The sequence below is a fragment of the Trichoderma gamsii genome (genome assembly GCF_001481775.2).
Source record: "Trichoderma gamsii strain T6085 chromosome Unknown Scaffold_4.2, whole genome shotgun sequence".
Classification (NCBI taxonomy): domain Eukaryota; kingdom Fungi; phylum Ascomycota; class Sordariomycetes; order Hypocreales; family Hypocreaceae; genus Trichoderma; species Trichoderma gamsii.
The window spans coordinates 28,303-50,105 of NW_020171341.1; the positions used below are offsets into that span (position 1 = coordinate 28,303).

Sequence of the window (21,803 nt, forward strand, 5' to 3'; positions counted from 1 at the left end):
AAAAAAAAAAAAAAAAATTGAAAGAAACGAGGAGAGAGGAGAATTTTCTTTGACTTTACTAGTGCTCTTGGCGCCCTGTGCCTGTAGATGATGATGTAGGTGGCCAAGCCATCCCGCTCAACTTTAACAATTTCCCAAGAAAAAAACGGTATAGCCATACAATGTTTAGCAACTGTATGCTCTCACAGTGAAGTATTACTCGGTAAGCGCTCGGGATGCGTTAGTATCTACATTGTCACAGTTACATGACCTCCAGGGTCCTTACAATACTCAGATAGACACTTAGAGTCACTTATGATATTAATAACAAACAGCCAATGCATTCAACTGATTGATTTGTTATCAAAAAAGAGCAAAAATCACTCTCTATCTCTATCATAACCTATACCCGCTATTTTATAGCGAGGGAATCTATACCGACTGCCCATGCACAACCCTAGGCGTTCGTATCACCCGAGCTATCCCGTAACTTTCAGACCTTTGAAATACCCCCATTCATAGCAGACCACATAACTACCCAGATTACTTTGATAGCCGCTGCTTCACATTACGGTGCACGTGTACATTGTGCTCCTTATATACCTAGTATTCAACCCTCATCGTCCCACTGTTTGCAACCCCTTAGTTCCTCTCGCGGGTAGGCAGAGGCTGAGCTCCGTAGGAAAAGGCCTGGGCCAGACGCCTCTCGGTGTTCCGTCGGCCGTTGACAAAGTCGGGGTAGTTGAGAGTCAGCTCGACAGCCCCGCTGGTGATGGCGTCGACGGCCTCAACACCCAGCATGAAAGAGTGATCCTGGTTGCCGACCTCGTATCTCCAGCTGCCGAAGCGGCCACGAGAGTAGATGCCCATGTCCTGGAGCTTGGGCAGGAGCTCCGTCAGGACACCCTCACGCTCCAGAGAGGGAGTGGGGTATCCGTGGTCAAAGGCACGGTGGTAGGTCGAGACGATCTCGTCCTCGGGCTTGAGCATGTCGGTGTTGACGAGACCCTGGATGCAGTCCTTGAGCAGGTTGTCCACATCGACAGGCTTCAGCTCAGACTGTGAGACCTCCAGCATGATGGACCAGTAAGGACCATCCTTGGCATCGGAAGAGGCAGCCTTCTCGCCATTGGCAAGGTACAGGGTTGGCAGCTTGGCGTTCTTCTCAGGCTGGTTGTAGGGAGAGTAGTTGGAGAAGATGGTGGCACGGTAGAAGGGGCAGTTGTCCTCGGGGAAGTACAGCCAGCACTTGTCGCCGATGCGCTCAGGGCGCTCACCACGGATACCAACACCAATGACGTGGGTGGTGGAGTAGAAGAGGCCCTTGGACAGGGTGATGAGCTCCTGGTTGCCCATCTTCTCGACGAGGTGGTCGACAGCCATGGTGTTGACTAGGGTGCCATAGCCAATGGTGGTGCCGTCGGCCATGGTGACGGTCTTGTTGGCGGCGTCGACCTTGGTGACCTCACCAGACTTGCCAAACTTCTTCTTCTCGGCGGGAAGAGTGTCGGCGACGGCGATCCAGATACCACCGGTACCGTCCCGAGCGGGGAATCGGAAAGTGGCATTGGGTCCCCAGTTACCGGCAACCTTGTTCAGGACGACGTTCTTGGTGACGGTCTTGACATCGGGGGCAGCAACTCGCTCGCCGAGCCACTGGCATTGCATCTGGAAGAGGGAAGCGTCAGTACAAGTACACGTATTTGCGATGGATAATTTTTTTGGGAGAAAAAACCCGCGAACTTACCTTGGTGGTAGGGACGGCCCAGACCTTGTAGTTGTAGGGACGCATGAAGATATCAGCAACACCAACACCGGTGTTTCTGATGATCCACTCGTCAAAGTTCTTGGGCTTGGTGTTGGCTACGCGGTGCTCAAGGGCAGCGTCGATCATGCCCTCCAAGCATCTGACCTGGTCCTCCTTGGGGAGCATGGAGATGTTGTTCTGGAAGGGATAGGGGACCCAGAGGCCCTTGTAGCGGACGTAGGAGATTCGCTGGTGGACGAACCAGTCGTCGTCCTTGGGGAGAGCCTCGTCCAGGCAGTCGTCGAAGTACTTGTAGTGGGAGAAGATGACATGACCGCCAACATCGTACAGCTAAAAGAAGCAGCAGCTGTTAGCGCAACGATTCCACGCGAGGTTCCACGGCAAAGGCGAGAGTGAGGACTTACGAAGCCTTCAGGAGTGACATCAGTACCGGCGAGACCACCAGCCTTGTGGGAGGAGTCGACAATCAGCCATGAAGGGCCATTCTAACGACACGGTTAGCAACGAACAAGAACAACATCGCGGGGTATCAAGATCTGGCGGTGAAGGGGGCGCACGTACGATCTGGTTCAGACGCTTGGCGGCACCGAGACCAGTAGGTCCCATGCCAATGACGAGAACATCAACGTTACTGCAATTGAATCAGGCGTTAGTTGCACAACAGCTTTGGAACGAGGACAGCGTCATGTAGAGGCAATTGAATCCATCCAGCATCGCGAATATTTCACGCTGAATAGGGGAAGCAGAGAGGAATACGCACATGTCGGCCATGGTGGGGGAAATTTGGTGAGGCTAGAAGGAGAGAAAAAAAAAGTTGAAGCTGGAAAAACGGAGGGACGGTGCTGCACACGCGCCAAGAAACAACGTTGAAAGGAATGGGTATAAGGTGATGCCTTTTGCAAAGAGGATGAAGGAGAAGCAAAAGAGAGAATCCAATGGATCGCGCAGCTGCCAGGCAATTTGCTTTTCAAGTCTTGCAACTGGGAAAGGAGTCGGTGATGGAGGGGCTGCCCGAACTATTCTGGCGACAGGGGCTGGCAGCGCGCCCAACCCAATTCTCACCTCAGTTTTATTACCTGTCCTCTCCATTGACCCTACGACCCTGGCAAGCCCGATTCCACCCCTCCATCCCACTCGCAAGTACGAGTCGCTAGCACGCGTACGGCGTTAGTATCACCAGCCTCGACCAACGGCGGGTGGCCAAGCCGCCACTGGGTGGGCAGGGGATAATGAAGAGTCCCACCTCCAGTGGTTTGGGGGCGCAGAGCCGTTTGCAACTCCAGTCGCAGCGGTACCAGTACTCGGCGCGCCGCACAGTTGCAAGTAGCGCCCCGTCCGTGGTGGCGTGGGCGGGGGCCTGCAGCGGGCGGATCCAGCGTCTACAGCAGCCATCCAGCGCCGTTCCTGGTCCTGCGGCGGCCCGCTGTTGAGGCCAGAAGGCTGCCGGAACAAGCTTTGGATATCAAATTAGATGCTGAGCACGGGGGTGATCTTGAGATCTTCGAGGCAACCCAGTACTTGGTGCTGATGTGAGTGCCAAGCAGCACCGGCATGTACAAGCAGGTACGGGATTTCTGATCGACGGCCGACAATACGATACCGACAAATGCAGCCTCGAGATTCGGCATTGTTGCCAGCCTTGCTGAGGTTATTTCTGGACTGGGACTGGGATGGGATGGGACGAGATGAGATGAGAGGGGATGGGATGAACAGAGTATTACGGAGCACTATCTGGTACGGCTGCTACGCTGCAATTGCTCGAGATTACACCTTGGACGCTAGCATGCTGTCGCAATTTCTCGTCAAAGCGCCAGTTGATAGGAACATTGAAGCCGCCTGATCGCACTCGCACGCTGCTATTACTATATCGCTCGAGAACTGATACCACCACGGCTCGCTCCATCAGCTTAAAGTCGAGCCTAATTCATCACTTGATGCATCATGGTTTTGCGCAAGCACAGGACGGGCGTTTTGGCTGGACTGATAGGCGGGTTCCGTATCAAGATGCTGAGACGGAAGCTTGTCCTCCCGGGGCCGTTTGCGTTGATCCCGCCTCTGTTCACCACAAACTACAGCCGTGAAACCAGCGGCATTGGATACTCGATCCCTTCTGAGGAAAAGGAGACGCAGCAAAAGGAAATGCTTGTCGCACGGCATCGGCCGGCCTGGCGTGACACTGGCTGAGGCTAGTTACCGCGCCCCTGGCCATCTCTCGGTACATGTCCCGGGCATCTACACTTTTCCATCAGCCGGCGCCATGGCCTTTGTGGAATCCGCGCAAGAGCAGAGGCAAACCGGTTTCCTTTACACGCGTTTCCACAGAACGAAGCAATGATCTTCAGGGAGGCCAGCAGCGTGACGGTGAGCGCTGAAAGTTCCAGTCAGATGCAGATCCTCGACCCAGGCCAATCGAGGGCGAGCAGAACAGAGAAGCGCTGCGTCGTCACCTTTGTCTGGGGCCGCGACGTCATTGGATCCAGGCCCTTTGCTGCCCCGCTGCTACAAACGGCCTAGTTCCCACAGTTGCTGCACGACGGTTGGTATGCGGCTGTACTCCGTATCAAATCCTGAAACAGCGGCAGATCAAGATCTACGGCCGTGGTGCTCCGTGCTGCGCTCCGTGCTCCGTAACACGCCCGAAAACTCTGTTCCTGCGACAAATGATGGGTGCACCCAGCATAAGAGGTGCTCGCACTGTATGTGCCTGGCTGTAGTGCTCCATAAAGGTGCTCCGTTTTATTGACGGAGCAGTCTATACTTTGTCTACAATGTGCAAGCGACAAGAGCTGAGCATTAATCGCGTAGATGGATGCATGTCTTAGCAAAGACCCGCAGTCGTGGTGGTGCAACAGTGACAATGATGTCGAGGAGAGTGGGCGTTGTCTCGGTACCAAGTAAAACCTCCAGCCTCGCCTTTGCAAAAGAGAGCAGTTGAAGAAAGGGGAGCAAGCATTTCACTCCTAGGGATAGAGATAGGGATAGGGATATTCGAGCGACTAACCCAAGAGGCACTGTAGAAGATCGGTGAGACGCCCGCGTATCATCCCATCAGGTTGCAGCTACAGAAAGTTCCATGTCGCATGTGCATTAGCAGCGAAGAGTTGTCAGGAGCAATATCGCGTACCCCGTTATATACCGCCTCCGTGCCTGGATGGGCCCCTTAGTCTGTACAGTTTTCAGCAGTGATGGCCGGGCTCGTCATATCAACTGCAACTACCTGCTGGATTAGTACATATTCGACAAATGCAGACTTTTCGCGATATTAACAACCGGGCCCACATGAACACAGTGGGAGAAAGCAAAATCGCGATTGTGATGGGCAAACCGGCTGGTCGTCACAAAATCCAGGTTTGGCCTCATGCCAGCGAGCAGCTGATGGCGAGATAATTCGCCAAAAAGGAACAAGAATCGCATCCAAAACATGTGAAGCTGAAATGAGGCATCGCAGCCCTAGCCCAGCAAAGTGGTAGTCAGGACTCGCGCGTCCCTGGAAGCTCAGCGCCAAGCTTTCTCCTAGCGCACCTCGTATCGTGGCCCCCAGGCTCACATGCTGCCAGCCGCAACGTGGAGAAGAGGCTACCGCTTCAACGGCATTGCACAGGCACAAGGCATCGTGAGAACGTAAACGAGAGCAACTTCTTGGCGTCTGGCTCCCCCGCGATCTTTCTAGTTCTCGACCCCGCCACTGGCACGAGGCCTATGCAAAGTCAAAACAGACGACTGACAAACAAGACAAACTGATTGTGTCTCGAAGATGGATGTCCCGTCCGGGCTGCGACCCCTGAAATGCGACCCCCGAGTATGGCAGTCGTCGCAGCACCGACGGGTCTATTGAGCTGCTGTGCTGTTGTTTGCACATGAATAGGCACATGCAACGTCTGTCAATTTGTAGGAGCACTGTGTCGAGGACGAAGCCAGTAAAAAAACGGGGAGTGGCCCTGTTTTTATTTTTATTTTTAATTTTGGTTCTCTTGTCTCCTGCCATCTGAGTCAGGTCATCATCATTTTTTTGATAACTATTCACACTGAGCGTTCATACTAAACACCTAGATTTGCCTCTATGCCACGGCTGCGGCTTACTATGATATGACCCATCTCATCAATCTAAAATTACACGCTTTACCTGCTAAACTCCCCTCGACCTCTGATGCCGTGAATACAGATGCAGTACGACACGCTCTGTACTTGTACACGGCTAGGGCTGTGGCGATGCAGAGAGGCTGCGCTTTATTGGCACCCCCATCATTCCGTAGATGATCTCTTTTCCCTTATCTCTGGTGCCTCCGCCTCCATCAAACGTGGGTGGATTGATTCGCCAGGGGAGTGAATGATGCTAGCAGTAGTGGCCCCCCTCCCCTGTAGGCCGTAGCACTCCCTCGTCCCTCTGCCTTGAGCCAGGGCCTGCCAAAGCCCCCCTGAAAGCACCCGGCTGGGCAGCGCAGACTCCCGTACTTGTACCAATGTGGCACTGGTGGTCGCGGCCCTAGCCCTGTACTGGTACCTGCGGGAAGCATTTCTGGCACCTCGTAGCTGCTACGGCCTTGCTAAGCATTATACGCGCGCAGGAATACACTGGAGGCCAATTTCCAGGAGCAGAGACGCGATTTTAATTGCCTCGATGCGCCGGGCTGTGTCTCCGGCTGGCATTTCTCTAGTCTCGTAGCCGCAACTCCTATTTGACCTCCTCGTCCCTCAATCGAGAGACCTCTTCTCTTCTCTCTCTTCTTCTCTCTTTTCCGAGCACACCACCACCGCCTTTTGTGCAACTCGTATTTTGCTTTTTCCCCTTCTTTTCCCTCTAATCGTCTCTGCAACCCGCAAGCGCCCAGCAACCCCAAGGTCATTCTTACACTTGGCTGCTTGCGCGAGACTTTTCTTCTTCCGGGCGGTCCCTGTTTTATTTTTTTCGTTATACGAACAGCACCCTCGCTTTATTGCATACGGGACACCCCTCACACTCTTTTCTCACGCTCTCAACCCACCCCTGGCCGGCTTTTCTGAGGTTACGTACTTTCGTACCCTGCCCTGCTAAGAAAAAAAAGGACGCCTGTCAGTCCGTCCACTCGTTGTCGCTGCGCGTCTCCCCTAAATCCAGAGACAAAACCTCTGTGCGAGCAACCGCCGCCCTCACCTTCTCCAACATTTACACGCCTGCAACTCTCAAGCTCTCTGCGAATTGCAACAGCGCCACCACCATGTCTGGCGAAGAAAAGATCAGAGTGTCGGGCGACATCACTCGCGCCGACAGCTCTCCTGTCCTGCCCACCGTCAACCCCCAGGTTGACAAGCCGGCGCCCGCAAAGGCTTCTTTGCACCCCATCTTCTATGTTGTGTGAGTCTTGCCATTGAGAGAGGGAAAATTGTCGCGAAAGACGACCGACGAGGCGATGATGGAGCTTGTTTTGCTAATGCGCCGCGCAGCACATGGATTGGCTTCAGTTCCTCCGTTATCCTGTTCAACAAGTGGCTTCTGGACACGCTCAACTTCCGTATGTGCCTCCCCCTTCTAATCCTAATAACACTCTTCTCCCGCCAATTCAGAATGTGCGCTGACGCCTTTTGGCTCCAGGCTATCCCGTTATCCTCACGACTTACCACCTCACCTTTGCCACCGTCGTTACGCAAATCCTGGCCCGCTGGACGACTCTTCTCGATGGCCGAAAGACTGTCAAGATGACCGGCCGCGTCTACCTGCGAGCCGTCGTGCCAATTGGCATCTTCTTCAGCTTGAGTTTGATCTGCGGTAACCTGACATACCTCTACCTCTCCGTTGCCTTTATTCAGATGCTCAAGGCCACCACTCCCGTCGCCGTCTTGATTTCCGGCTGGGCTCTGGGTGTGTCCTCGCCAAACCTGAAGCAGTTCCTCAACGTCTCCGCCATTGTCGTCGGTGTCATCATTGCGTCGATGGGCGAAATCCACTTCGTCGTTATTGGTGTCATGTACCAGATTGCTGGTGTCATCTTCGAGGCTCTCCGACTTACCATGGTCCAGAGACTCTTGAGCTCCGCCGACTTCAAGATGGACCCTCTGGTTTCTCTCTACTACTTCGCCCCCATCTGCGCCGTCATGAACGGTGTGGTTGCGCTGATTTGGGAGTTCCCCAAGGTCTCCATGGCTGAGGTTTACCACGTCGGCCTCTTCACCTTCTTCCTCAACGGTCTCTGCGCCTTCATGCTCAACGTCTCCGTCGTTTTCCTGGTTAGTTGCCTTATTCCCAAACCCACTTGCAGTTTCAAATGAGCTAACTTTATGCACACAGATTGGCAAGACTTCTGCTGTTGTCCTGACCCTTTGCGGTGTCCTTAAGGACATCATGCTTGTTGTCGCTTCCATGATCATCTGGGGCACACAGGTGACTCCCCTCCAGTTCTTTGGCTACTCCATCGCTCTCGGTGGCATGGTCTACTACAAGCTCGGCTTTGAGGCTCTCAAGGGCTATGCCGGCGAGGCTGGTCGCCAGTGGGCTGAGTTCGGTGCTCGCAAGCCCATTCTCCGCAAGCTGTCCATCATTGTGTTGGCTGTCTTCCTCATTTTCTGTCTCTTTGGCGGTCTGGCTCCTACTTATGCCCCTGAGTACGACCCCCACAAGCTGGCCTCTGAAGTCACCAACCACTTCAAGGGCAATGCTGCTGCTGCGGCTGCCGCCCAGGAGGCTTCTTAAACGTCATGAATGAAACCATGGCTCCATTTTTTAAGAGCCAAACTGTAAAACGAAGTACGATTGCGTCAATGGCGTTGTTTGGTTGGAAGGACAGTCAATCTAACGGTCAATCTTCTTTTTCTTGTGAGCGACGGGGCAATGTATAAGCCAGGGCCCCCGGCGCGTTCTTTCATTCTCACCAAAAATTCCGACAAACCAGAAAAAGGTGTCACTCTAATTTGGAGACAAAGAGGGGCTTGCGTCATCCTTGGTTGTTTGAAGGCCTGTTATTTTTTCTTATTGGTGTATAATTATAGAGCGTCGAAGCAGCACTCCAGGTCGATGCTGCTCGAACAAAGTTTGTATCGCGCCTAGGTCTTTAATTAGATGTACTTAGAGATGGCGTGAAGCATGAGTTTATAGAAATGTAGAGATGAAATCACTACAAAGCGTTTTAAGTATGTTGAAAAAGAAAGAAATTAAAAGAAAAAAACTTGAAGACTCATATCATGCATAAGAAGCGTTTGTAAATTTTTTTTTTTTCCATTCTTCCTCACCATGATATGAACGGCAATAAGTGGCAAAGTGGTGCAGAAAAAATCAATTGGTGTAGCTACAGAAAATAGCCAAATGGTCTATCTCAAGGCCTCGGTTTTTGTTATCTTCCCCCTTCCTTCGTTGCCATTCCATGAACCAGCGCCCGGGTCAGAGCCACTGGGGAGAGATTGGTGTAATCCGTGTTTCCCTCTTTTCAGATCAAATGTCGCTTTTTCGAGTCCCACGTCACTGGCAACGAGAAACATTCACGTATTAAAGAAAAAACATGTGAATAATTTTGATAATGAACATCATATTTGAGCCCATAAACCGTGGTTCCTTAAAAGTACCAATCGATGCTCTTTACATCCCGCCAACTCCCAAACCGTGATGGAGAAAACGATTTTTAATTTAGAATCCTATTAACAAGCAAGTTGGTTAGCGTCTTGATCTCCTTTTGTATGTCGATGATTCTCAAATGTCCGGGATTGTAAAAACATACTCAGAGGGGTGAAGAACCATCGGTTCTTGCCGCTGGTGTATCGCTCCTCCAGAACCTTCTTGACAGTCTTCTTGGCGTCCTCTCGCTGGCTGACCTCCTTGAAGGTGTCTGCGGAGATGGTGCCCTTGATGCCCTCGAGCTCAAGGGTGTATCGGGTGGGCATCAGGTGGTTGTAGTTGATGACCTTGATGAAGGGCTTGACCTTGCTGCGCTTCTCCTGTCGGGTCTTGGACATGCGACGGGTGATCTTTGAGGGGTAGCGCTCGATGCCGGCAACGATGGCGTGGCCGAAGGGGTGAGGCTTGTTGCCGTTGTCGACGGGCTGGATGATGACGACCTGAAAGGAAAAAAATGTCAGCACTTCCAGACCATTTTTACTTTTGTAAAACGAAGTCGCAATCCTTCTCTCTCAGAACGACAAATTCCCAACAGCACTCGTGTCGACAAATCAATTTGCCCCTTCTCGGTTGATGTATATCCTCCTCTTCCCATCGAATGGTTTCCTCCAAGGGCAGAATGAAAATTGATGCGACGTCGAGTGCCAATTTGAGAATTTGACGCCGGCCGATTTGGGAATTGCTTTCGTATTATTGAATTCGTACCTTCTTGCCGGCATATCGGCCTCGGGTGATGATGGCGACTCGGCCGACCTTGAGGAACTTCATTTTGTCCTGCCTGTGGGTGGTCGGATATGTGCTGGGAAGGGTAAGGGATTTCGTCGTCAATAGAACCGTGATCGGGAATTTGGTGCAAAATTTGGGGTTTGTGGGCTGTCGATTTGGGGCAAGCGACTCGCAGGTGCTATGTCACGTGGAGATTGCGCTTGCTTATCAACAGTGGGGCACGTGTGCGCCTCTCTTTGCTGAATCACCCGCTCTTAGTTGTAGAGCGATATACGAGTAGCCCTCACCAGCAGCTTTAATAAGAGCTTTGGAGCAAAGATTGGAACCAAGTCGACATTGCGATAATGCCTGCGCCGACGTACATCATTTCTCGGGTCGCTGACCCTATATTTGCGGTCTTTATTGGCTTGTCGGCGGCTGCGACGAGGATAAACCGTGAGGAAAAGGCTAAGGGAAAGACAACGAATGAGACAATAGAGGCTGGACTACGGTATGAGACTTTGAAAATGCAAATTGGATGCTTCGCGTCTTGCTAAACAATACTTTCCTAGACGCGTTGGGCTTTCTAAGAAATAGCTTTTTGATTTCTTGAGTCTCAAGGCCTTAGCCCAGGAACGCCACTATCCTATGCTCTTTAAATACACAAACGCCAAAATATGGGTCACCACTATGTGATGATTTTCAACTCAAAACTACTCGCATTCTTGGGGAATCGCATGTACCAGGCTCGTTAGAGTTCTAAAAAAGAAAAGAAAAAAAACTTTCACATCTCAAATTCAGGGCCATACTCCTTCTGCATCGCTTCTCGAACTATTTGCCCGCAGAGCTTGGCTGTTGGGTTGACACTGACGGCCAGAGCTTTTGCAATCTGGTTTCCATATCTGCCGCCGAGAGCTAAGTCTCTTGAGGCGGCTTCCTCAAAGTCCACGCGGGACCAGGAGGCTTCTGGGCGGCTGTCATCGATATCCAGCTGGCGGTCTGATAAGAGCTTGGCCGTTCTTAGGTAGATGGCTGCTCGTTGCGTATGTGCCATGGACAACGTCCGGGCTGCCTGCGCAGACATGGGGGTCGATGGCAATGGGGGCGTGAGCAGCCGGATTGCAGTGTCCATATCCTCCAATGTTTCCAAGGCTGACTTTCTCTTCTCAGCTTGTTCTGGCTGAGGGATCAACGGCAGTGGCATGGTCGATGTATAGTTCAGCAGCATGGCGTCTCCGTACAGCCTGCGCATGATTTGCGCGCGGTTGTTTCTTGCGCTAGCGTATAGAGGATAATCTGAAATGAGATTGCCAAAATCTGACACGCAGGTCTTGTAGCCCTCGATGGCCTTGTCTGTGTCCTCTTCGCTCTGGAAGCTGATGAGCTGCGTCTCGATGACTTGGAGAGTGCGGATGATGGTGCGCTCCCTCTCCATCACTCTCTCATAGACGCTGTGGTCGACGACATGGGGGTCGCGAGGCAGCGCAGAGTCAATAATGACGCCCGCGGCCGGATTGGACTCGGGGTCTTTGATCTTCTCGAGCACATTGATGTCGTGTCGGCTTAATGATACGGTCGTCATTTTGGCTGTGGTATTTACGTCGACGCTTGACGTTTCGAAGAAGAGTAAATATCAGGTCCACTTGTGGTATTATCCAGCGGAAGATTTGATGCGATTTGGGAAAACAGCTGTTTTAGAGATGGAAAAAAGCCACCAAACAAGCAAGTGGCGGTCCTAATCCATATGAAAACCCCGAATGGTCTACGATTACCTACAGTAGCCGTGTCAAGTGACTCGCCGCTCCAAAAAGTTTACCGCGATCAGCACTTCGGCAGCTAGCGGAGCCTTTCCAGTAAGCGGAATATATTGATCCTTATCTCAGACAAGATCGATCGGCTTGCGACTCTACAGAACTCGCGTCTGTGAGCGCCCGCATGCTGTCATCCGTATGAAGTCGGTGGCGCGGAAGCAAAGCCGGGCTCAAGGCGGGGCGGCCATTGTCGGCTCCCCTCGGTTTCCACCGCCGGCGCGGTGCCATTCCGCACGGCTTCTATCTCCCGGCGCTACGGTGTTTGGAACCGTTCGCAGCAAGGAGATTCATCGTTGCATTGACGATCGTGGCAAGGCCCCGCAGCAGAAACGAGGCGTTGACGGCAGCGACCAGTGAGAGAGCTGGCTTTTATCATAGCTGTCTGTCTAACAGGCCTCGTGCAGTGGTGCTCCGAGCTGGCCGGGGGATAAACACATTGCCCTATTACGCAGCAGGTGTTTCGGAACCAAGCATAAGCCGCCTCGAAACTCTGAATCAACTTGGGCCGTTAGAATCCGATGGCAGAGGTGATGGCCGGTGGAGATGCTCTGGGAGAGGGTTTACAACATTGATAAGCCCGAGCTGCCCACCATGGGCCATATATATATGCCATTCGAGCCTCCAAGCCACTGAGCAAATCTGAATCGAGATACTATCGTCAATACAGTACCTTACATCTTTTCAAGAACTTGTACTTGGTTATTCTATCTTGCTTTAACAGGCACTTATACAAATCGGTTTCCCCAGAGATCCACCCCCATATACCTTCTGAGTGGCAATGTCCCCGTCTGCTATCAGCAACTCCCCAGTGCAGCAACCCGCTACCAACGGTGCCAATCCCGACAACTTCGCTATCCAGCCGCCCGCCGACTTCACCGGCTATGATCACATAACCTGGTGGGTTGGCAACGCCAAGCAGGCGGCCGCCTATTACACTACTCTCTTCGGCTTCGAGACCACCGCCTACCGCGGCCTCGAGACTGGCAGCCGATACTTTGCCTCATATGTCATCTCCAACAATGGCGTTCGCTTCGTCTTCACGTCGCCTATTCGATCGGAGGCTCACCTCCCTGAGGACGAGCCCATCTCCGCGTCGGACAGGGCTCTCCTGAAGGCCATGCACGCTCACCTTGAGAGGCACGGCGATGCCGTCAAGGACGTTGCTTTTGAAGTTGACAACATCGCGGGCGTATATGACAAGGCTGTGGCCGAGGGCGCCATCGCCGTCCAGGGCCCTACCACCACCAAGGATGACAACGGCGCCGTCACCACGGCCGTCATCTGCACATATGGTGATACTACACACACCCTCATCAACCGCCGAGGCTACACTGGGCCCTTCCTCCCCGGATTCCGCGCTGGTAAAAAGCGCACTTCCTCCACGGAGATGCCCGTCGTGCCCCTTACCCGCATCGACCACTGCGTCGGCAACCAGTCGTGGAACGAGATGGTCTCTGCCTGTGCCTTTTACGAGCAGTGCCTCTCCTTCCACCGCTTCTGGTCTGTGGACGACTCCCAGATCTGCACCGAGTTCTCCGCCCTGAGCTCCATCGTCATGGCCTCTCCCAACAACATTGTCAAGATGCCCATCAACGAGCCCGCCGCAGGCAAGAAGATGTCCCAGATTGAGGAGTACGTCATCTTCAACTCCGGCCCGGGCGTGCAGCACATTGCCCTGCTCACGTCGGACATCATCGCCTCCGTCTCGGCCCTGCGTGCGCGCGGCGTCGACTTCATCAACGTCCCCTCTACGTACTACGACACCATGCGCCAGCGCCTCAAGACGGAGAAGCGCAGCTGGCAGCTCAAGGAGGACCTGGACACGATCCAGCGCCTCAGCATCCTCATCGACTATGACGAGGGCGGCTACTTGCTGCAGATCTTCACCAAGCCCCTCATGGACCGCCCTACGGTGTTCATTGAGATTATTCAGAGAGACAACTTTGAGGGCTTTGGAGCTGGTAACTTTAAGAGCTTGTTCGAGGCCATTGAGCGAGAGCAGGCCGAGCGAGGAAACTTGTAACTGTGTATATAATTGACCTTTTTAGCGTGATTCATGTTTGGGAGTTTGATAAAAACTTTTGGGGCATTTTTATAAAATGCGATAGGAGCTTTGAGAGCTTAGTTTAAGAGCATAGTGACTACGATTACGAATCATGCTGAATGAAATATTAAATTTATTTCAAAAAGAATACTTCTTCCTATACTTGTGTGTATCGTTTTGGTGTTGTGATCTTCTTTTTCCCTTTGTTCCATAATGATGATAAACAAACATCTATTTTTGTAGATGACAAAAATCATCTCCCCTTCTGTAATGAATAGAGCGCCAACCGTGTACTCCGTACATGCTCATACCTAGACGCCATGAATACCTAGTAGCTAATAAATAAGAAAAAGAAAGAGGCTATATGTCCAGACCACAAGTTCAAACAAACATCCCCATAGCGCCCCTTTGAAGCTATTTTCAGCGTAGATCTTCCTCCTCCCCCTCCTCTTCCTCATCTGCAAGTTCCATAAAACTACCCATCTATTACCATGACTCCATCACCGTTCGCATGCCCATTCCCATTTGCTTCCGCCATCACGCCATCAACCCCAACAGGCACCGCTTGCGACTGGCTCTGGCATCCAGGACAGTTATGTATCACCATATGAGCAAAGACATCACAGTCAATGCAGAAGTGGTTGCCGCACACCTGGCATTTGTACCTCCCGCTTTCACTCACGCCCTTTGCCGACGCCTTTGCAGGTGCTGCTTCATCCTTTCCTTTCTCCCTGTTAGGTTTGGGTGGCTCTTGAAAGGGACTCTGGCAGGAGAAACAGGCTGTGGATTGCCCAGCTTCGGCCCAAGGTACTTCCACCCAGTTTCGTAAAGGGAAAAGATGATGATATGATCGGGCAAGATGTGTAGACAGAATAAGCGTCAGCCCACAGGCGGGACACTCTGACGGTAGTCTGCAGACCTTGGCGCTGCATCGAGTGCAGAGGTAGCCCTCTCGGCAAGGCTTGCTGTGACAAGCGCAATAGCTGGTGGTTCCTCCGGGCGCAAGCGTCCGCGACGGGAAGCCCATCATCAAGAGACTGGATGTGCTCTGCTCTTTTGTTCGGTTCACGGGCGGTGTGGTTGCCGCGAGAAACAGCTCCTTGTAGTGTGTTTCGTCCATGGCGACATTGTATTGGGATTCGTCGCCCGCGTTCGTTCGTGAGCAGAGCTCTGCGCAGATGGCGACCTGGGCCGACAGGCCGACGACAGAGACTCGTATTCTGTCGGCGATGAGGTTGCTGATGGTGTCGTGGATGTCGCCCGGGTCACTCGATAGCAGGGCTCCGTAGATGATGAGCACCTCTCGTGTGCCGTGTGAGGGAGCATGACTATTCATCAAAGGAACCATCTCCAGTTAGCTCTGCACGTCCAAAGAAAAAGAGAAACAACGTCATTCCAAAGTAGCAACTCACAACAGCGCTCCGCGACACATCTCCAGCGCATTCTGCAAGCTCGGATTCCCCTGCGGGTCCTGGCCCTCCAATTCCCGCAGCCGCTCCAGATGCTCCGCGGGATTGCCTCCCATGTCGCTTATCCTCACGGCCACTCCATCCCTCATGCCCACAATGCCCAGCTGCGAAATCGGGTTCTGCTCAAAGTACTCCCGCACAAACGCCGCCGCGTAGCTCAGCGTCAGCCGGTGTCGCGTGGGCAGCAGGTCCTTCTCGGCCATGGCAAACGACATGTCCAGCACCAGCACCAGGTGCCGGATGATGCCTCGCTGCAGCGGCGTCGTGTCGCGCAGCAGCCGCCGGCGCCGTTCGGCCTCGTAGCCCGCCAGGTTGAGCATGCCATCGTCCTCCTCGGGGAGGTCCGTCTCCCACGTCCGCTTGGACTGTTCCCATGCCTTGGACCCGTTGCGGTCGCGCTTCTTCTTGGATGGTTTGGAGCCCTTGGGGCGGGCTGCGCTTGGGTCGCCGTCGGTCACGGTGTGGTCCATGATGTCGTCGTCCGACATGTCGGCGACGTACTCGCCATCGGAGTCGGCCATTGCGAATTGGATGGAGCCAGTAGCTGAAAAGTGCGAAGAGCGTGTAATTGAAGGAGATTTTATTCTGGAAAAGTAGGAAACAAATGAGTGTGATTGATGGGAAGAATTGGACGGTGGTCTAGCTGAAGAGTTGAAAGCAGTGATGATGGATAAGGCTGCCGAGATCATTATCTCAGCCTTGTTAGCGCATCGGACCTACATAGCTCCCCACTAAACGCCAAATCAGGAGCCGGCCATGATTCGTGATTCCAAACTACATCATAAATAATTATGTAACATTAAATTCTGTCCTATTCTGAAATCCATAGAGGAGAAACATTTCCATTTCAATCTAAAACTCTTATTATTATAGGTGAACGCCACTCGCATCACCTGGGGTATACTATAAAGTTTTAGCTAAAACCCTGTACAAGCTATCTGACTATAAAGCCAACAGCATGCATCCACCTCGAAACAGTAACGCATGTTTTCTTCCAACATATTTTCTCCAACTCACAAGATGCCCTGAACCAAAGACGCACCAGTACGCAAAAACAGTGCTATGGAAGAAACTTCAAATTCCTCGCTGGATGAGGATAAGTCACGCCAACAAAAACAACTTCGGCTCCAACATAATGCGACTGGTCGTCCTGCTATCTCTTCCCTTCGGACCAAAAATAAGCAAGGAAAAGAAAAAGAAAAAAAAATCCATCACAACTACTATATTCTAGCAGTTCTCATATGTGGTGCGTGAGCGCGTCGTTCGACTCGTCGTAAACTCGTCGAGGAAAAAAAAGCGTATATATGAAGAAGCAGAGGAAAAAAAGAGAGAAAATGAAACCATCAATGCTACCGCCTATAAACGCCGAGTTTTAGGAAACCCAAAATATTGCAAGATTATCTCAGTTGTAAGGCTGAGTATTGTAAGATTGAGATGAGTAACCCTGGGAGTAGGACTGGCCGGCATATGCCTGGCCAGCATATCCCGCACTGGCGGTATAGCCCGGTGCTGTGTAAGATTCTGTTGCAGGCATGGGCCAGTCGTCCTCGGTGATGCTTGACCAGAAGACAAAAATCATGCCAACGGCTAGAAGCGTGAACAATGTTTCAAAGAGGGCTCCGTCCACTTTGCCGCTGCTCCCATCGCAGATGTACTTGCTGATCACATAATTGAAAATTTGACCAATGGCGAAAAGTAGAGCTGCGCCGGTCAAATATATCATCGGACGGAGCTCTCCCAGAACTCGGAGCACAAGGATAGTCTCGAGGACATAAAACGCAACGAGGAATATCAGCGGGATAAGCTGATACAGAACGTAGAGGGCGATGTTGCGGTTCGGGAGTTTGTAGCTGCTGTCCCAAAAGCCGGTCCAGCTGTAGCCCGTGTCGAGAGCAATATAGCCGGTGCCAATAAAGAGCGCGCCAGAGGAAATCGCCAGCAAGCCTAGTGACACTGGGGTTCCGTCGTCCAGCAACTGGTAGCCGACAACAGCGTTCAACATGAGAATCCAAGTAGTTGCAATAATGGCGCCAATGTGAAGACCACTAAAAGCCTAGATTGAGAAAACGTTAATAAACAATGAAACAAGCATGCCGGCGATCAGGATAAATTGGGCAGGCCGAGTCCAAGCAAGGCAGGCAGACGTACTATTCGCACGGTATCGTTGAGGGGGAATTCGCCAACAGAGAAAATCTCGCATATGCTGATGAGAATATAGCCGATGAGGAACAGTTGAATCTCGCTATCGGGTCATGTCAGTTGTGATGTCCGAAATCTGCGTGTGTGTGGCAACATACCGACGGCCCACGGCAGCTTTTTTCTTGTCCGCCTTGAGAATTAAGAAGGTCGCCATGACAATCCCAAGGCCACACAGGATGATTGATCCAATGTTACCCAGGTGTCGGCCGTGGCTCAGCGAAATTCCTGTGAGCTCACATCCTCCCCATGGACCGGTTTGGTTGTGAAATTTTTGAGATAGAAGCTACATAGTAAGAGCGGGTAGTTAGCTTCGAAGATCATCTGCCGTTTATGCATGTTACCGTCTCCTCTTGCTTCGAGCAAACTCACATTGCAGACCGGCAAAGTCGAGTCTTTGCAAAAGTCCTATATACAAAATTCAGTCAGTCACGGTCGTTGCACAGCGCCACACGAGAGGTGAGACGAAATGAGATGCGGTTTGGGCGACGGCGTACATCAAAGTTTCCAAAAGCCGTGGACCCCATTGTGACTGCGGATGCTTAGCAGGTTGATCAGCACACGATCAGCATCCAGCGATGCAATCACAATTGGGGCGGCAGAATTGACGAGAATGGCGATAGGGGAAATGGTCGACGGTCAGAATGCAGCAAGTCGGTGTCTGGTTGCAGGTGGCGCTAAAGCAGCTGCAGAGGCTGGTCGAGAAGTGCGTAGGTAGAGGCAGGTATTAGGGCGGAGATGCACAAGCGACACAGGCCCTTGCTCTTTTCGTCTGTTTGTATCTGGTCCTGTTCGTTTCCTTCGCTACGAGAGTCCGTCCCAGTCGGATCGAAGCGTGGAGGAATAGGCGAGGCAGCGAACTCGGCTGTCGACGTGTTTGCGCTGGCCTGGCGCTGTGGTTGCGACAGCAATGGTGGTGAAATGCTCAACAAGTACTGGTGGCCCAGGGGGGGGCAAAAGGTTGTCGTCGGCGGTGTAATGTGCGCGATGTCGTGGCTCGACTCTAAAGCGTGTTCAATGCGTCGCCCCGTCACCGTCCGTGCCTTGATCAGACTCCAACCCGATCAGAGACGAGGCCTTCTCGCTTCCTGGTGGATTATTCTGGCTGCAGTGGAGGAGGAGAGTGGGAGAGGAGGACTGGGCAGTTCTAGGCGTGCCGTAGGTACATTAGGCAAGGGAGAGTCCAATGGCGGAAAAACGGGGGTGTTCGACGCACCTGCAGCGTCCGGGGCGCTTGACGATGCTTGGACCGTTGCCGTTGCTGCGGAGTAACCAGTACCGCGGAGAAGTGTGCGCTGAGCACGCAGCGCTCGGGTATCTTTGACACGGCGTGGCCTGAGCAGCAGAAACAGCTGCAACGCTGTGAGGCCTACAGGGACCTTTTGGCTCGCCAAGGCTCTGCTCATAACAGCCTGCGCGGCGAGTGGTTGGGCCACGCTCTAAACGAGCCACATTGTCTTCCCCTAAAGCCCCCGGGGCCTTAGCACTGGCCTAGCGCTGGCCCCGAGCTCTAGCGCACCTGGCGGCTGCCCTTTAGGCCAGGTCCTGGCGCTGCTGGACCCAACTTGGCAGCTAAAGCAGGAACGGGCTTGCTGAGTGGACGAGGCGGGGCCTCGGGTGATCCCACGCTAGGATTTGGCGTCGCATGATTGGTGGGTGGGCGTCTTTTGACAGGGAACCTCCCTGTTTGGGCAAGCTGACGATGACTGAGACAAATACAGGCGTAGAACAAACCCGTTGCTGCGACATCAGTTTTGCTCGCATGCCCTGGCTTGTCTCACGTCTTTTTCCAGCAACTGGTATGGGAATACAGGAGCATTATGATTACACGAAAATTTTCTGTTTAATTGCCGCTAGTAACGGAGGCGGTACCAACATTACTTGTACAGTGTTTAGTAGCAAGTATCGTGTAGAAGACTGCTAGTAGTGCTCGTGCTAGAGAAAACCTTCGCCAGAGGAATGCAGTGAGCACCTTGCGATGCGCTATAGAATTCTATAATTGTTTGCAATATTCGTATACGTGCATCTGCTAACGAAGCGACTTTGCGTGGCTGATGCTACCTGTAGCGCGGCCAATCGATGCGTCCCTCAGACATGCCCAGTAGCAGATCAGTGAGGTGGCTACGTGGCGCTGCATAGCAACGTGTGGCTCGTAAAAGCCCCAAGTCCAATAGCTGCATCAATACATGTACATCTTGCAGACGATCCTCATGCACGCTGATGTCTTCCTTTTCTCCTTCTTTCATGCTTCTCTATGATTTCCTCTTCTTTTTTTTCCGCTCATGAAGCAGCCTCCATCTTGAAACACAGAATCAGGCCACTTGAGCGAACCAATGGAACCTTCAGAGCATCCTGCCCCGTGGTCAGATTCTGCGTGAGAATCCCGGTCCCCCTTCAAATCCGAGGCCTAAAAGCACAGGGCATGTTCATGCGCATCGCATCGCGGCATCCACAGTAGCTCCATGCTAGCACTAAGATGCATTGAACGTAGCTCGTCATCCATAAGTGGCGGCTCTGCAGATATTCTACCTAAATCTCTATAAATGGCAATCTGATTCGCAGCTCGCGCATGTGATGTGCGCTCTGTTCTATATTTAAACGAACTGGAGCGTCGTCTGCATTGCATACAGGTAATCAAGAAAAAATATTGTGCTTGTAACAACAACCTCCGATACGCTACACAAGTAAAAGTGCCCTCAAACTCCACCACCCTATGAGAGGCGGCCAAAAGGTTTATTAGTGTGAGTCTTGCGTTACGGTTAAATTACTTCAAAATTTCAAGCGGGTCTCTCCCGTACCCGTCCGACAGGGAAGAAGGTTGGCGGCCTTGATTTTTTTAAATTGCGCTCTTGCTTTCCGTGTGCTACTCGCGCTCGATCGATGGCCGGTACATGGGATCGTCGGAACAAATCGCTCTGTTTGTTTTACGCGTTTCCAACAGCCGCCGCCAGCACGCGAAGTTTTGTATGAGTGGTTGATGCTAGCTGCATGTATCGATTTGCTGGGCGGAGCGCAAACAAGTCCGATATCACCAACAGAGGGACGGATGCTGCCCTGCTTCGTTCGTTCCCTACATACAGCATTGAGAAGGCAATTTTGCCCTGTAGCAAACAGACGAATCTGATCCACTTCGAAAATATTTTTCGCAGGGCCCATCTCATCTCATCTCATCGACCCAGCATCGGAGTTTGCCTGGTCGTATGCAAGAGGAAGCTGGTTGTCACACTGCTTTGCTAGCCATGCATACTACAACGCCATCCAAAACACAACTTCCGTCTTCTTAGATGCTTGGTACAGCATTGATAAATGTCTTGATAGAAATGCCAAGTTTCAGCATGAAAAAGACAACAGCTGGCTACAACAAAAAGAAAATGCTTGCTCACGGCAGGGCTTGAACCTGCGGCCTCCGCATTACCAAGATTTCACCACAAGGCAAAGTATTAGTACGAAGCTCTAACCAACTGAGCTACGCGAGCAGTCTAGATCCACTTTTCTATGCGATCTCATAGGCTGGAATCGTTGCTTCGAATGCAGCGAATTCTTAGTTAAGAACCTTCCTTGTCTGCACCTGGTGGAAGCGAATTGAACTTGCCGTAAAAAGTAAATCGGCCAGCTACGTATAGCAAACTCTACAACTCAATGAAGATCAACAAGAGAAAACGAAACTAAAGACAGAAGATAAAACGAAACAGCAAAAAAAGAAGCACCTCTGATGAGGTGTGGCGGATCTCTCCCGCCGGGAATTGAACCCGGGTCTCAAGCGTGACAAGCTTGCATACTGACCACTATACTACGGAAGATGTACCAGGCGTTGAGCACCTGGGGTAGCGGATCACGTGTTGGAAACTACGGACTTAATGATAGCTATGAAACGTTTCCACCATTTCATTAAACATGAGCAGAGTTTTTAAAGGAATAGAAAATCGCAGAGCTTTCCCTATCCGATTGTCTCCAAGGAATTGAATCATAACGGCTGCCACTGCTCGTCGGACTTCCTTTTAATACTGACCTTTGCTTTATCATTTTAAAAATTAGTTCTTTACTCAGGCTGGACATACAACAGATCTTTTTTTTCCAGTGGTCAAACGCTCCAGGGTAGACTAACTGGATCTATATACAGTCCGAATACATCGCCAGGTCAATAGATCGAGTCAACCGCTACGGAATGGGAAAATAGTGCGATATATGTGGTCATTACATAGGTAGTACTATAAAGATTAAAGTTTTTGATGTAAATAGAGAAGTCGTTTAT

The 21,803-nt window shown here is 51.9% G+C and overlaps 7 protein-coding genes across 7 annotated transcripts; 2 read left to right on the forward strand and 5 right to left on the reverse strand.

Moving 5' to 3' along the window:
* Positions 1 to 621: 621 nt before the first annotated feature.
* TGAM01_v201481 (UDP-galactopyranose mutase) lies at positions 622 to 2,518 on the reverse strand (the record flags this gene model as incomplete). The annotated part of the gene is made up of 5 exons (XM_018806430.1): positions 622 to 1,647; positions 1,727 to 2,077; positions 2,152 to 2,232; positions 2,309 to 2,378; positions 2,508 to 2,518. The coding sequence occupies 5 exons, from the start codon at positions 2,516 to 2,518 to the stop codon at positions 622 to 624; spliced, it is 1,539 nt and encodes a 512-aa protein (XP_018660461.1).
* A 4,424-nt stretch (positions 2,519 to 6,942) lies between these two features.
* Positions 6,943 to 8,411, forward strand: TGAM01_v201482 (hypothetical protein; the record flags this gene model as incomplete). The annotated part of the gene is made up of 4 exons (XM_018806429.1): positions 6,943 to 7,079; positions 7,169 to 7,236; positions 7,317 to 7,948; positions 8,010 to 8,411. 4 exons carry the CDS (start codon positions 6,943 to 6,945, stop codon positions 8,409 to 8,411), a joined length of 1,239 nt encoding a protein of 412 aa, XP_018660460.1.
* Positions 8,412 to 9,338: 927 nt separating this feature from the next.
* Positions 9,339 to 10,094, reverse strand: TGAM01_v201483 (60S ribosomal protein L27-A; the record flags this gene model as incomplete). Its single annotated transcript, XM_018806428.1, has 3 exons — positions 9,339 to 9,346; positions 9,430 to 9,766; positions 10,032 to 10,094. The coding sequence occupies 3 exons, from the start codon at positions 10,092 to 10,094 to the stop codon at positions 9,339 to 9,341; spliced, it is 408 nt and encodes a 135-aa protein (XP_018660459.1).
* A 721-nt stretch (positions 10,095 to 10,815) lies between these two features.
* Positions 10,816 to 11,613, reverse strand: TGAM01_v201484 (hypothetical protein; the record flags this gene model as incomplete). Its single annotated transcript, XM_018806427.2, has 1 exon — positions 10,816 to 11,613. The coding sequence occupies one exon, from the start codon at positions 11,611 to 11,613 to the stop codon at positions 10,816 to 10,818; it is 798 nt and encodes a 265-aa protein (XP_018660458.2).
* A 1,007-nt stretch (positions 11,614 to 12,620) lies between these two features.
* Positions 12,621 to 13,865, forward strand: TGAM01_v201485 (4-hydroxyphenylpyruvate dioxygenase; the record flags this gene model as incomplete). The annotated part of the gene is made up of 1 exon (XM_018806426.1): positions 12,621 to 13,865. The coding sequence occupies one exon, from the start codon at positions 12,621 to 12,623 to the stop codon at positions 13,863 to 13,865; it is 1,245 nt and encodes a 414-aa protein (XP_018660457.1).
* Positions 13,866 to 14,361: 496 nt separating this feature from the next.
* On the reverse strand, positions 14,362 to 16,044 carry TGAM01_v201486 (transcription initiation factor TFIIH subunit 2; the record flags this gene model as incomplete). The annotated part of the gene is made up of 2 exons (XM_018806425.2): positions 14,362 to 15,214; positions 15,299 to 16,044. The coding sequence occupies 2 exons, from the start codon at positions 16,042 to 16,044 to the stop codon at positions 14,362 to 14,364; spliced, it is 1,599 nt and encodes a 532-aa protein (XP_018660456.2).
* Positions 16,045 to 16,757: 713 nt separating this feature from the next.
* On the reverse strand, positions 16,758 to 18,078 carry TGAM01_v201487 (hypothetical protein; the record flags this gene model as incomplete). The annotated part of the gene is made up of 5 exons (XM_018806424.1): positions 16,758 to 17,408; positions 17,504 to 17,597; positions 17,653 to 17,837; positions 17,924 to 17,959; positions 18,049 to 18,078. 5 exons carry the CDS (start codon positions 18,076 to 18,078, stop codon positions 16,758 to 16,760), a joined length of 996 nt encoding a protein of 331 aa, XP_018660455.1.
* Between the last annotated feature and the right edge of the window lie 3,725 nt (positions 18,079 to 21,803).